At 29.0% G+C, this 14019-nt stretch overlaps 1 protein-coding gene across 1 annotated transcript; it reads right to left on the reverse strand.

Annotated features, from left to right (window-relative positions):
- Nucleotides 1–4079: 4079 nt before the first annotated feature.
- Nucleotides 4080–4897, reverse strand: LOC111629245. Its single transcript, XM_023373126.1, has one exon. The coding sequence runs from the start codon at nt 4737–4739 to the stop codon at nt 4095–4097; it is 645 nt and encodes a 214-aa protein (XP_023228894.1). The 5' UTR covers nt 4740–4897; the 3' UTR covers nt 4080–4094.
- Between the last annotated feature and the right edge of the window lie 9122 nt (nt 4898–14019).

Consider the following 14019-nt stretch of genomic DNA (forward strand, 5'->3'; position numbering starts at 1 on the left):
GATAGCTTGATTATCGTTGTACTATTGAAGAATGTGATTTACAAAATAAAAAAATAATCTGACAGATCAATATTTTTAAAGAAATTTAATCTTGCCTACAAATGCTGTATATTGACAGTTTATAACCAAATATATATTTTTCTGAGTAATTTTATAATAAACAAGAAGGAAGTTATTAAAATTAATTAAAATGATATTAGCAAGCTACACTCCAATTGTTCAATTTAAGTCCAAATTATGAAACATAACTAAATGTAAAAAGTATCTTACAATAAAAAATGTTTCATCTGATGTAAAGATCAAGTATTATTTTATATTCAGCACACTCTCTTATCTGAAGTTTATTAATAAAATTTAAAAAGCACAAGTTTAAAATAAAAAAATAATTAGGCTTGTTTTACTTAATTACCTACATCAATTTTTCATATGCAAATTGATTCATGTTCCTGACATTCATAATCTAAATGTATCACCTATTTTTACTACAAGCCCATAGCTACTTTTTATGCAAAAGAGATAATTATTTTTGATGAATGAAGCAAATTACTATATGCTGATTGAGCAATAGCATAACAAGGAAATGAAAAATTATTGAGAATATTTATTGTTTATTATGCATTATTGTTGTTTTTTTTTAATAAACTGAAGTTTTATTAATTACTTTTGTATCTAAACACACTGTATATATTTTGCTAACGTAAATGAACACAGTAATATTAAAAAGAACAAGATAAATTTTCTAACATATTCTATCCTTAAAAACTTTTTCAAGTATATGAATAATAGTGAAAATTTTAATTTTTTGATTTCATAAATAAACACTATCAAATGTGTATCATTTATAATCAGTGGCAGATTCAATACTTGAGAGGCTCCAGGCGCAATCCAATTTTTAGGCCCTCTCTAAATATTTTCACTACCCCTACACCCTACAGTGTGCAATCTACGCAGAAGTTTTTTTTACTCTGGTAGGCACTATACTGGTGGTCCTAAACACATGAGACAGAGAAATAACATTGAAAATTAACCAATATAAAATTACAATTGCCTGGCTATATTTAAAAGGTTATTGATGTTCAGATTATATTAATTATGAAAATTGAAACTTATTGGTATAAGAATTATTAAGTTTCAATAGGTAAAAGTGTTAAATACAAAAAAAAATCTAGTAATCCATGGATATAAAAAATAATTTATTTTCAAATTTACTACTGATTTTTATTTTGAGAGCTGAATTTTGAGGTCCCAGGCAAGTGCCTCTTGTGCCTGTGCAAAAATTCACCACTGTTTATAACAAATAAACTTTTGTATTAATGAATAAACTTGTTTACCTCATATATTTTCAATATCAATTAATTATGTTTTAATATTTAGAATAATTAATATATTAATTAAATTATTATTCAGAATGTTATCTTGACTAATACAAAATTATATAGCATTCATATTAACAATAATATTATTAATTTCAAAATTCACATATTATATATGATAAAAAGTAAATAGTTATTGATTTAATTAAAAAATTTAGTTATGTTTATTATACCAAAATTGATATACCAATACCAATTAAATAATACCAAAATGTGTAGTAGACATTTTTTAATATGCAGTTTACATAAAATCAAAAAATGCTAGATAATTCAAATTAATGTCTACATCATCAGTTTTCAATTTTGCTCATATCATTCCTCAATTAATTCAATAAAATTGCTACTCAATACAATTGGAGAATCAATTTTATTTAGAATTCTAGCATAATCATAACAATGAGAAAAGAATTTCTAAATATTTTTTATATCAGATATGTTATTATTTCCGTAACTGCAAAATATAGTATGTTACACTAGAATTAATTTTTTGTGAGATCATCTCTAAAGTTTCTTAAATGTATTAAAGTTTTCTTATTTGTTTGACTATTAGTTGTACAATCTAGTTGCTAAGCTGTTATTACAATATTCCTTAACCTATTTTTAAACATTGTATATTTTATTATACTCATAGGAAAGTGCAATATAATATTTAATTTAAACATAGGGATCATTAATTAAATATCTTATGCATAAGCATTACAAATGATATAGCATAACTAACAATTGTCAAGGATTTACATAAACCATTATCTAAATTTTAAATTGTAATGTGCTATGGTCAGCTGTCAAATCGTACACTGGTAAACATGATTTTTTTCTTACACTTTATTAGGTGTACTATATATATTTTTTTATGATGATTATTAAGCAAATTTGAAATTTAGCTATCACATTCTTGAGAAATTCTCAAGATTATTATTATTATTAATAATATACTCCTGATGTGTCACTACATAAATAAGTTTTAAAAGCAATGTATAGCATTAACATGTGCAAACAAATGTTAGCTGACTATTGCTGGACATTGATTTCAGAAACAAAGTGCACTACAAATAAAAACTAGCAAGAAAAAATTTTAAAACTTTAATACAGTATACATTTTTATCTTTTCTTATTACCAATAAAATTAATAATAAATAAATTGGCTTTTTATCCTGACAGAAATATTTTAGTTAAATCCTTAGTTTAATCATTAGAAATAACAGATAAATGCAAAGAAATACAGTATAAATAATCATTATTAATGATTATTTTGCATTATCTATTACCAAGCAAATCTAGAAACAGTTACAAAATATTTGAAGTAACATTTGTTCTGATAGGCATTAATTTGCAAATTATAAATATTGAAGAAAGCATTTGTAAATACATCTTTTAGTAAAAAAGCAGAAGACTTCTACATTATTGGCTTGGATTTGATTTGTGTTACTTCTTTTTTTTTCTTGTATTAAATCTTTCTTTTTTTTTGTTGGATTCTTCATGTGTTACTTGAAGAAACTTATAATCATCATTACTGGCCTTTATATATTATTATATATGTTGATAACTTTCATTTAAAGAAGACAATCATTTTGCATATAAATCATAAACTGTTACCGTGTTTCCCTGAAAATAAGACATCTGCAGAAAATAAGACCTAGGCCTTTTTCAGAGCAAAAATTAATATAAGACACTGTCTTATTTTCGGGGAAACACGGTATATATTCACAGCAGTACATCCCATAGTTAGCAACTTCAATTGCACATTGGTACATTGCACTGTAGCCAGCTTTTTCCCACTGAATGTTCAAATAAATAATTACATTAAATTTCATTATAATAATTATTATTAATCAGTAAAGAAGCAAATAAAAATATAAACCATGTTCTTTCTTTCTAAAAATTGTTCTGTTATTACAAAAACATTTTAACTTTTAACTTTACTTTACATTTTCTTTCTAATTGCATATTTTTACAGAAAAGCTTTTGAAAATTAATCTAGTGACAAAAATTTTTTCAACAAAATGTTTGCATATTTTTAAGTTTAGAATTCACATCTACTGTCAACTAATATATTATTTGCACTATTTACTATGCTAAAATTTAGTTACCATCAAAAATAAATTTTTGATTTTCAAGAATGAATTTTAAATCTGTTATTTTTCAGATTTTACATTGTTTAACCCTTTAAGTATCACATATTTTCTTTTAACGAATATACATGCATTTTAATATTCATTTACTCTTAATGTAGAAACTTGTAAAAGTATTTTTCAAGGCACCTACATAATGCAATCCAAACAATTGAATATAAAACTTGTAATGCTCATAAATTTTATTTCTTTTTTAAGTAAATGTTATATAATTGTCATTATTTCAAAAAACTATTATGATGTTTCTAATTGGACTTCAATCATACAGTACAAAATACAAAAATTTCCATACTCTGGCTATATTTTGAGTATGTTTACCGTTACTTTTTCAAAATATACAAGAATATACATGCACTTAATTTTCTTTGGTATAGTACAAAAACAATTTAGTATAATATCACCTATAATTAGTGTCTAATCATCTACTGGGTGTATGCAGAAGATAATCAATTATCTTGCTATTATTATTAATTGAACTAAAATCTTCTATTTTCTTTATCAAAGGTTGTGAATAAAATTATCTTAAAAAGCAAATACTTTAAAAACATTCTGATAGCTTGATTATCGTTGTACTATTGAAGAATGTGATTTACAAAATAAAAAAATAATCTGACAGATCAATATTTTTAAAGAAATTTAATCTTGCATGATGAAAAATGGAAAGAATAAATATTAAAATGTTGAAAACACTGTTCATCATTAAGTGTAAACATATGAGACTTACTTGTTTCTTAATCTTTTCGTTCAAACATCGAATCCACGCTTGGATTAGGAAAGGGGTTGAAGACGGAAGCTGGACCCATTCCAAGAGGTCGTTGGTCCAATGTACAGCATCAGGATCCGAACCTTCAGCTGAAGGAAAGGCTGTAGATGTTTTCTCCGTTTGTTCGATTGTCGATTTATGTTCATCTTTCAAAATGTTCGCTTTATGATTAACTAATGAATCGGAAGGCAAAGGTGGTTTGGCCGATGATACTTCTATCGCACTGTCTTTCGGCTCAGGTGTTTCTTTCGCTTTCTCTCCTTTCTTATACTTATGAAGTTGATTAGCGATGATGTTACCGACGATATAAACGATTAAACCCAATAAAATCCAACCTATTAACAAAACATTAATAATATCAATCATTTCTTTTGAGTCGTCCGTGTACACCAGATCTTCCAGCCGGTCCGCCATATTCGACCAAATCCCCTTCAGTCGGCATAAAATTAATTCGGGCGTGATGTCAGCCATTCGTCGACGAATTAGGAAGCTTCTTGGCCCTCGTTCCTTCTTTCAAACTACTAGATCGATAACCCGCCTTTGAAACTACGCCCAACACTTGCTAAAAATGGCAGAGAAACGGCGTTATTACTCCTCCTCTGCTACATTGCGTATTTTTAAAGTAGGGACATCTAGCGAAGAAAATAAGAACCTTAAGTGATTTTCCTTCCGCCTTTCTTCACTCTGTCAAAATGAAAAGGACGAGACGGAGTGACTGATATAAACAAAGATTGACTTGCGAAATTAAAATAAACTATAATTACACCGTTCTTATATTAATCGGTCAGATAAAATCTCAGTGTGAATTTCATTTCAAAATTATCGCGTCACGCCGACGACTAAATCGTAGCGCTAACTTTAATGAGGCGAAACGCAGTTGTAAATATAGCTTAATATATATTAAATGGTGCTACGGTTATTCTTAGATCGTTATTTTTAATTGTTTTTTGTATTTCATATAATAAATTCGTTATTGCTTTTATATATTTTTGTAATTTTGCGTTACATTTGCATCAATATTTTAAATTGCCGCCTTTTTTTTTCTCATTTCGATTTAGACTATCTGAAATTCTTAATATAGCCTGTGTGATAAATTTGTTTAGTTTTGAGCGAAACTTTAAATCTATTAGAAGAAAATATTGTAAATTCTACTTTAATCAGTAGTCTATCTTTTTCAAAATAAATTAGCCTAAACTTTCCTGATTAATTATTTCTAATTTATTGTATTAGGAAAATATTTTACAAAACCCACCAAAACTAGCCTATTGTGTAAGATTTGTTGAATACGACTTTGTGTAGAATACTTTATAGTCTTTTCTGTGTTTAAAATATTCTGGAGTAAGATTTTTATGATGCTGTTTTTTAATCATTTTATGTAGATTATATTTTAGAAACAGGATTTTTTTTAAATATATACAGTATATATGTATAACTATCCATGTAGACTTATATGTTCATAGACTTTTCATCAGTTACACTCATTCCTATAATTATATTTTATTTGTAGTTAATGTTCCTATATTTTTTCATATTTAGCCAGTGTTTCTGATGATGATTTTAGTAAATTATTTTAATAATCAAGTACGCAGAGCGATTTTAATAATCAAATGAACGAACATTCAAATACTATCTTTCAAATATTAAAATTAAGATTTAAAAAAATTATATTTCTTATCTGTTATAAAATTTTTAAAAAATCCTCAATGAAAATCCCAAGTATGATCGAAACTCCTACTTGATACGTCCATCTTTCGTCGACTTTTTGTAAGAAAAGATTAAATTTCTGATCCCAAATTCATATAGATTAATGTTAATTACACGAATTTAGGTTCAGAAGTTCATATCCTAGTTAATGTATGTGAACACAGATAAACATAAAACATCAAAATGAGATTTATTGTATTTCTTCTTCCTATCTTTATAGTAACACCTATACAAATAGTTTATATTAATATTTTAAGAACTACTTTATTTGAAAAAAATTTTTTAATTTAAATACTTTTTCATTTCAGGAATTGAAGAGTAGAGCTTTATCAAAGCCTTACTGTTATAATAGTGTAGTTTGCATCAAATATTAATAATTTGGCAAAATGATTTAATCAATGCAAAATTTATATTTTTCTTATTTGAAAGCTAGTATCAGATGAATAACTACTAAATAAGAATTCTTGTGAGTAGTCGGACTCAAGTCCGTTTGCATCCATAATTTTTCAATGATATTTCTGATGACATTTTCCATCTGTCAATCATATTGTTTGATTCTACTGTAGATAATTTCGTCTGTAATGAGTACAACTGAGGTCGACTGTATTGCCTATTACCTGCTAGTGCTTCACAAATGAGAAAAAAGGAAAAATCAAGAATAGTAAACGTTTAAAATTGCTAGAAAATAGCAAGTTTTCAATTTTTAAACGTTTGATATTGATCTCAAACATTCACATGATATTTATTTATTTATTTATTGTTTTATTTATTTATATAAATAAGGATTAGGCTACAGAAATAAACTTAAAATGGTTGGAGACATCTAATGCTCAAAAATTTGATGTGATATTCTGCTCTGTAAATGATATGTGGGATATTTTCTACATAAATACAATATACTGACTTTTAAACATTTAAATAATATTTTTATATTTTATTACAATAAATAATATTATTATGATATAAATTATTAAATTATAAACATTTTAATTGCTTTTTTATCATAATTACATTTTTTAATTAATTAAAAAGTATATTTTATATTACTTTATTAATCCGTGTATTCCTTCGTATGTCCGTTCGCTCATTCATTCATAAAATTATTCAAAAATTAAGTTAGCAAGAACTCTGTGATTAGACTGAGGGTTTGGTAGGAAATGATTACTTCCACGTTATCATGTTTGATTTACAGGGATATTGGAAAAATTGTACCAATTGAAGGTCGTGTGACAATTTTTTATATTTTAAAGTTAATATTGTCTATATAATATATGTAAAATTTAAACTTAAATATCGTAAGATATAGGCCTACATTTTTACATTGCAGTAATTGTAAAAAATGTTTTAAAATATCTAATAAATGTTAAGTAAAATACTTAAGCATTTATTAGATATTTTAAAATATTTTTTACAATTACTGCAATAGATGATGACGAATGCATCCGTGTTGTGATTTCATCTGTTTTATCAGATTAGCGTAACCTATTCTTTTACGTCAATTTAATGTGATTTCTAAGTGTTTGTAATGAGAAAGTATAAATATGACGACGATTAGACGTAAAAATGTATATTACTCAGATAAAATGAACATTTACAAGTATATTTATAATTAATTAATTAATAATTAATAATAAGTCTTTGTATATCATGAGCGTTGTTAGTCGTGATTACTGTAAAATCACACAAATACAGTATTTTTCTCTCTAAAACTTTTATCTCTTTCTGTTTTATTGTTATTTATTATAATATATAACGTTATTTTAGAAAGAATTATTACGCGTTATTTATTCTCGGATTTCTTACGTAAATTTATAAAGTAATTCTTAAGTTTGGTAATACAGTAGGGCTACTAACCGAAAACATGATACTTTTTATTCTCCGGAAATATTTCCGTAAATTTATCATTTTCTATTAACAAATTATTTAAATACTATTTTTCAATTACCATTACTTATTTAGGCAATTCAATTTACTTTTAAATTACTTATTCAAACTTTTAAAATATGAGTATAATGAATTTTTAACTTTGACATAGGAAAAAATAATAACAAAACCGACAGCATTAAACTTGTCATAAGTTACGATAGTAATGTTAACGGGTCATTGATATTTAGTAATAATAATGAATTGCAGAGATGACAATATGATCCATTACAAAATATTAGACTGGAATATTTTGCTGTCATCAGGAAAACGATTCTCTGAAATACTTTTGAGAGATCGATACAAATACAAATACTTCTAAAAAGTGATCGATTGTTATGCACATTGAGAAAAAAGAAGTGTAGGCCTATATGCTTACACAGCATATGAGCAGTGCAGTAATTTTTCAGTAGACAATAGATAAAATTGCGAAATTATATTATTGGTTAATTAAACAATAATACAATTTTTTGAAACAAAGAAATCTTTCATCTTTCTAAGCAAATCAGCAGTAGTCGTAACTATTATTAAATATCGTACCTGGGTTTATGAAATGTCTCAATGGGTGTGCTGCCTGGTAAAACAACTTTAATACAGCTAGATAAGCAAACCATTGACATGGTCCGTTTCATTTGAAACGGATTACATCATTGGTTTGTTTATCCATCTGTATTAAATCCGCTTTACCAGACAATGCGCCCAACACGATTCAATAATGATGGATATTGATTTTTGAATGAAATCTATGACCAAAAAAACATATGACGTTATTTTTTTCACGGACACTACAATTGGAGAACATTACGTAGAAGAAAAACATCCAGTAATTTGAATTTGAAACTCAAGTTTCATAAAACAACAATAATTTTTCATTTATAAACAATTTGAGTCAATTTTCTTAAATACTTTTTAAATTTGAATATACGATAGATTTCTGAAGTGACTTTACGCAAAAATCCTAATTACTGCAAGAAAATTGCAACGAAAATAAAACAAATTTCCGATTTTTCTTCTTACGAATATTAAGAATTCCTTCTTAATATTCGTAAGAAGAAAAATCGGAAATTAGTTTTATTTCGTTGGAATGTCGACCCCACGAAACATGGTGTCCAATTGAGAATGCCAACCTCTTACTAGAGACTCTTAATCTTATTAGTTTTATCCATTTGGTCGCTGATTGGCAAATTAGGACAATAAATAAAGTATGAAAACTTCAAAACAATATGTCATAAGATATGGGCTATCATTTGAAATTTTAAAGTTACAATTTTGACAATTAAAGTTCAAACGTTAAATCTTGAAAATAATATGCGAAAATGCGATTTTTACATCTGTTAATTAATATTCCCAAAATTTTGGACGGCCGGATGGCCAAGACGATTTTAATTTCAGTCTACCATTCTGGAGAACCCGGGATCGAAACTGGACAAGCAACCTCAGGAATTCTTCATGGATAGTCTGTTCCGAACATGTTGGATTACCATCGGCAATCATAATATGGGTCTGGCCAAATCCATGACAGGTAAGGAAAAAGTCCTCTTAGTACTCGAGAGAAGAAACAGACAAAAGTGAAACTGAAGACCAGGATTTCAAACATCTATTATATATCGAGTCTGCTACTTTTCTTGTCACAAATTAAACCAGAGATGATGAAAATTTCTTATGGAAAATATGGTTTATCGGACCATCCACAATACAATCGCCATGTTAATAAAAGGTATAGTCGGCGCAACTACAGTTGATCCTTGAGTTGGTTCATTTTTGCAACTGTAAGGGGTAATAGCATTGTTTATGAACGCACATATAATCTCTTAAATTTCACTTTGTCTTGCAAAGGGGTCGAGTGCGTATGGCTAATTTAGTAGATTATATCAGCATTACTATCTTCTATTAAATATTTATATTTATTAAAAATTCTTAATTACAAATTAAGAAAATACTTATCGTCCGATGAATCCTCCCTACAGCACTGAAATGAACCAACCCAACGGTCAACTCTAGTTGCACTGATTATATTAATTAATTAATTAATTATTCAAATATTTTTAATTTTTGATTTTGTCCTTCTCTTTGGTACTTCTGGATCAATAACTGTGAATCTATGTATGGTGCGACATTGGACGTATTCGTAGCAGTGGTGTAGCGTGGGTGTCAGCCGCCCGGGGCGGAGAAAAATTTCGCCGCCCCCTTATTTAGGTATCTCAAATTAAAAGACTAAAATTCAGTTTCGTCACAGAATAAGTAATGAAAAATTCCGTTCCCATTTCAATCGGTTCGAATCGTATTTGCGACAAAAATATGAAATGAAATAGTTCAAATTTTTACAAGATATTATTATTATTTATTGTGAAATTTTGCCGCCCCCTAAAAGTGCCACCCGCTGCGGACCGCCCCTGCCGCCCCCACTACTCTACGCTACTGGGGTATTTGAACCTTGTACTAAACAAATAAATAAAAAACATATTAATTTTAAATGAAAGTATTTATGGTAAAAATAAAACATGTACAGAAATAAGACGAACCCTTAATAAATGATGAAAATAAAACGTTTTATTAGTCGTTTTCGGAATATCGAATTCTTGATTTCTTATTTGTAACATTGCTTTCTTTTTCTAAATAAATCTTTTGTAGAGCATGTATTTCTATATGCTGCGTTTTTATGCCTTGTCAAACTACATGAACACGAAAATCTTTTATCGCTTATCAGGGACAGATCCAGGAATTTCATATATGGGGTGCGCTTCGTGTGAAAATCAATATCCAAAATCGATTATTTTTAGTATCAAGAAAACAGCAAATCTTACACAAAGAATTTGAATAAATTTATTAAGATAGTTTAAAAATTTATTGAAATAAATAATCTGGAATTTTAATTCAAATGTACGAAATAGAGTAATTATTAAAACTTGTGCTATTTTTAGTGTTAGATTTAACACTGCAGATATTTCGTTTTCGTATCACAGTTGTTTTGTTGAATTTAAAAAACGTTTGTTCGCAAACACGTGCCATTATTTTATCTGAAAAATTGTCGCCTTTTTAAATAAGGTTGGACTCTGGTTAGATCAGCAGTTAATTTAAACCTTGTTCAAGTTGTACGTCGGTGGGCTAATGGTTGATTGACAGTCTGCGTCATCAATGATGAGTTGGCCAGGCTATCAGTCGATCCGTGTTCGCGCACCTTTAGGCGATAAGTGAAATGTCACTAAGAATAGGTCACAATTATTCTAGTAGGAGGATCTGCATGTTTAGGGTGCTTCCCGCTGAAAAAATTATAAGCAATGCACAATATGGGATTGAAACTGGCATTCGCAAATCTAGTTTTGTAATTGTACCAGTACTATGAAAAACTTTTTTCTAGTTAAAATTTTGATTTTAGGGAATGCGTACGCATCCTTTCCTCCTCCCTGGATTCGCATTTGCTTATATCACAAATTTCCATTCTTTTTTTTTCGCCCTTAACGCCCTTAATCCAGTGAAACTTGGGTTAGGCCATGGTCCATGGATCAAAGACCTCCCTTTCTATCTTTCCACTATTCCTCTGCAAACACCGTTGTTACATCGACAGTCTTGTTTCTTAGGTTGCAGCTATCTTGTCTATCAACCTCTTCCTGGGTCCTCTTTCCTCCATCTTCTTTTCCAATATCAACTTTGGTATTCTATTATCTTCCATTCTCTTGGTATGTCCATACCATCTCAATCTAATTTGTTCTATCTTCGCCCCTAAATGTTTCATTCCTGTTCTTTCCCTTATTTCTTCATTCTTTGTCCTATCTCTTCTGGTTTTACTTAATTAACATGCTCCTGAAGAATTTCATTTCTGTTGCCTGAATCCTTGATTTTTTCCGTGATGTAGTTCATGCTACAACTTCATAAGTCAATATTGAAACACAGTATAATTAATAAAGGACCTTCTTACATTTGAGTGGCACTTTCTTTTTCTAGATCAAAGTTCTCATACTCTGGTAGAAGCCACCGGTTTGCTGTATTCTTCTACTTATTTCTTTGCTTAACTTTCCATCCTTTGATATTTCTATTCCCAAGTATCTAAAATTTGTGAAAGTGGATAAATTTCACTATATTTTTTTTTCTTAAAAACCGGATCATTTTTTCCGATCATTTGATGAACTTTCTTAAATGAACATATTGATTTTTGTTTTTTTGTAAACTGAAGATTTCCCTCCGAACACAACACGATCGCTTGCCATTAAATTGCACAACGTTTCGCTAGAGGCGCAGTCGATCGTAGGCAGTGTCCCACAGCAATTTTTACTTCCTAAATAGATTATTAAGCTCCACTCACATCAATTATTATTGGCGGATAATCATCGGATAATAATAACTAGGCAACTATTTTAGTGTAACAGCTAAATTTTCAAGTGCATTGCTAGTACTTGATGAAACAATCATGTAAATGTAAAGTCTACAGCAGTGTTTTTCAACCTGTGGGTACAGCAGTGTTTTTCAACCGTGTAAGTCTTCGCGACCCCCGGGGGTTGCGAAGACTCACGGGGGGGTCACGAGTAGAAGAAAAAGACAAGTGTTTGGTCCTATACTACATTAAAAAACTACAATTTCAGCGAGAATTACGGCCCACCCCAGAAAATGATAGCGGAAAAAGTGTTGAGCTGATTTGCAAAAGGAAATAAAAAGTAGAAAAGTAGAAAATTAAATACATAGTTTTTAAAATCACTGATATACAGTAGAGCATCGATTATCCGACCCCCGATTAACCGTCACCTCGGTTAACCGACCGCGTTCTTATCGGCAAATTCAAATGTCCGCTAGTGATGTGGCGCTACAATATTTGGCTATGTCTTGGCTACTTTAATATTATTTTTACGTGTTTTAGCTGGTAACACTGGATCGACCATGAAAGGAAGCCAGTATTTAAACGAGGCTTAATTTTCTAATTTTTAACGATACTATTGTATCGTTAAAAATTAGAAAATTAAGCCTCGTTTAAATACTGCAGTTGAATTTTCCTCCATGTTATACCTATCAAATTTTTTTAAAAAAATTTGATAGGCTTAACATGGAGGAAAATTCAACGCGAAGTAGGTTAATAGCGATATACTAATATACTAATATACTAATTAAATGGGATATAATACTGTAATATACTACACTAATAATGGATTTTTTCATACTTTTCGGTTATCTGACTTTTCAATTATCCGACCAACCCCAGTCCCCAATTGAGTCGGATAATCGATGCTCTACTGTAGTTTTAATATGGCTCTAGAGGGGTCGCCAGAATTTTTTAACTTGTAAAGGGGTCGCGTATTCAAGAAGGTTGAAAAACACTGGTCTACGGTAAGTCTCCATAATCCGACTTATATGAGATTGAAATACTGTATCAATAGTATCGGATTATTGGAAGTAAGATGAATTCAATGGTTTAATCATTATGAAAGAAAATATTTGTTTATTTACATGATGCTAATACATTGTATCAATCAAAAACATTTATAGATCACATGTTATTGTATTTTAGTGCTTTTAAATTAATCGTCAATACTTTTAAAATAATTTTCAATTGTCTTTTACCGGTTAGTTATCCAAGTGCGCTATCGCCCGGATGACAAACCGGCAAAAGAGTGTAAAATCGTCTACGAATCGAAGTGCTGATTTTATAATTAAGGAAACATTTTCCTGTAAAAATATCAATTTGTGTAAGTGAAATTCCCAGGAATTAAACAGTTTTGATGTGCTGAATTGGTTCTGATTGAGGAAAGAAAGCATCGCAACAAATGAATGATTTTCAGGTGTATACTGTAAAGAATTTTATGAGAAACTCGTCATATCAGGTGTTAAAAATGTGAAGAAACCCCAAAAATCCACGTTGCCAGAGGTAAAAACCCGCGACCAAGTGTTTAGTGATATCCGCTTGGCCACTACTTGGCCATGTGTTATCATAATGATCATTCTTCTGTTTCTACCAGATTTCATAGTAATTTTATTGCTCGTAGAAATTACTATGAAATCTTCTGGCAGCATGTGTTAAAGAAGACTTCTTTTAAACAATTTTGGATACCTTTTAAGAATAAGTTTTTGTATATATAGTCGGAAATTCTATTTAGCGCCACTATTTGATAGCCTCGGGAATTGACACTAAATGGAGAAT

This window comes from Centruroides sculpturatus, unplaced genomic scaffold (assembly GCF_000671375.1).
Source record: "Centruroides sculpturatus isolate CEXI.00-Female unplaced genomic scaffold, Cexi_2.0 scaffold535, whole genome shotgun sequence".
NCBI classification, from domain to species: Eukaryota; Metazoa; Arthropoda; class Arachnida; order Scorpiones; family Buthidae; genus Centruroides; species Centruroides sculpturatus.

What these genes read in the sequence shown, in the direction of transcription:
- LOC111629245 (XM_023373126.1), bottom strand. Translation starts at nt 4,739, where the DNA reads ATGGCTGACATCACGCCCGAATTAATTTTATGCCGACTGAAGGGGATT.